At 44.2% G+C, this 1,817-nt stretch overlaps 1 protein-coding gene across 1 annotated transcript in view; it reads right to left on the reverse strand.

Annotated features, from left to right (window-relative positions):
- Window positions 1–1,610, reverse strand: part of LOC114544233 — a 1,885-nt gene extending 275 nt beyond the window's left edge. The window contains exons 1-2 of the mRNA XM_028562919.1: window positions 1,364–1,610; window positions 1–1,190 (exon numbers count right to left, since the gene is read on the reverse strand). The exon at window positions 1–1,190 is cut by the window's left edge and continues 187 nt beyond it. Coding sequence (XP_028418720.1) covers window positions 1–1,190; window positions 1,364–1,504 — 1,331 coding nt within the window. The 5' untranslated portion in view covers window positions 1,505–1,610. The remainder of the gene's footprint in view (window positions 1,191–1,363) is intronic.
- Between the last annotated feature and the right edge of the window lie 207 nt (window positions 1,611–1,817).

The following is a 1,817-nucleotide window of genomic DNA, read 5'->3' on the forward strand; positions in this document are numbered from 1 at the left end:
ATGCGATCTCTAACAAAATCATCATAGAGCTTCTGGCCAATCTCGCTTTGCTCTATAAGATCCTTCTTCACCTTCTCCGATGCAACCACTTTCGTCACAAGATTGAATAGCTTGTCACCTTGCTCGGTAAAGGGATTTGTAAATCCTTCTATCGTATTCAATAGCTTGGTGATGTTCTTCTCTTCACGAGAGAGCCCAGCAGCCGTCAAAGCGTGGTGTTTGGCGCCTCCTCTCGTTTTTGCCCTGCCAGCCATCTTCTTTGCCTCTTCTGCTAGACGCGCGAGCTCTGGAGCAATCATGAAGAATTTGGTACGTGCACTTGGATTCAAAGTGATGCCTACTAGGCCTCCTGATACCTTCATGGATCGATTAATGTGTTCCAGGGCATGATCTGCTCCAAGTCCACAAAATGGTACGTGTCGGTTCTTGTTCACAACCCAGTTGCCTTCGGCGAACTCTTTATAGATTTCAGGAGCTGACTCGGGAAGGTTTTCCATCTCGGCAAGATAAATGGGAATCATTCTGGCGTAGTTAAGTTTGTCGTGCGCAAAGAAATACTTCGTAAACAACTGCAAAGATCTTAAATGCAACTGCCAGTCCGCTGTTCGTACAGCACGTACAAACAGCAACATCTCCATAATCATCTTCATGTAGGAACGGAAAACCTTGAACTCAGGATTCTTCCCTTCTTCAAATCGTTCCATTTTGCCAACTAAATCTTCAGATTTCATTACTTCTACCATTTGATCTTCAGCTTCTTTTACCTCGCTATTTTTTCCTTGTTCACACGCCTTTCCTAGCTGCTTTGCACACTTGTCAATCTTCTTCACCAACTCTTCATCTTGGCTAGAGAGGAACGCCTTCTGGTAGAGCATAAACAGGACTTGAAGAGTAACCAAATGTGCTGTCTCTCCTCTCTTTACGTGCTTCCCTGCCAGGATTTGCTTGACAGTAGCTGGGCCATACAAATCAGACTCTGACCAGCACAAGTCGATTCCACTGTGTTCGATGAATGAACCTAGGGTTCTAAGTTGCGCCATAACAATATGGAGCTCGCCAGGCCTTAGAATGAGATGGTTTAAATCATTACGAGCCATCTGGAGCTTTTTAGCGGGTAGGTATAAGCCGAGGTCCAACGATACGACCGTTTTTCGGCCCGGACCCATGACGTGAGCAGTGATTCCTTGGGCCTGCAATTTTTGTGAATACTTTAGATTTAATACAGACCAATTACAAAATAAGAAACGAGAATATGGCTGCTATTGTTGTTTCCTATTTCAGATTTAATATATTCAGTGGCTCTAGTTCTAACAACTTTTACATGTGCACTTTCTCAAACGTTTGACCGAGGTTAAATACATACCTGCATGAGAATGGTAAGCATTGTAGTCCATTCGTGGGCAGGGGCTGCTATCAGTGGCGGAGATCCGATTCTTGTAAGGGGCTGTGTTTCATAGACTAGAGAATTATACCCGGACCAGACAGGCACCTGAGATTGCGTCATCTCGCCATCGCTATCTTGAGCTGGGAACCGTGTTAAGCTGCGTCCAATGAGCCACGCAAAGTCCTTAAGCTTAACCGTTATTGCTAGATCTTCCACATTCACGCTATACGAGGGGTATGTAGGACTTTTCGGGTTCGCTTGAGGATTAGGGCACTCTAGCAGTGTTGTATTAGGGAGATCCTTTAAGGAACGATCGCTTTTCCGGCCTGCAATATTTGTGTCATCCAATCTAAGGAAACACATATAGAGTTAAGCTATAGTTGATACTATAAACAACATGGTAAATTAGCTATAATAGTAAATGGTCTATGCG

Source organism: Dendronephthya gigantea, unplaced genomic scaffold (assembly GCF_004324835.1).
Source record: "Dendronephthya gigantea isolate DGI-Jeju-01 unplaced genomic scaffold, DenGig_1.0 000696F, whole genome shotgun sequence".
Classification (NCBI taxonomy): Eukaryota; Metazoa; Cnidaria; class Anthozoa; order Malacalcyonacea; family Nephtheidae; genus Dendronephthya; species Dendronephthya gigantea.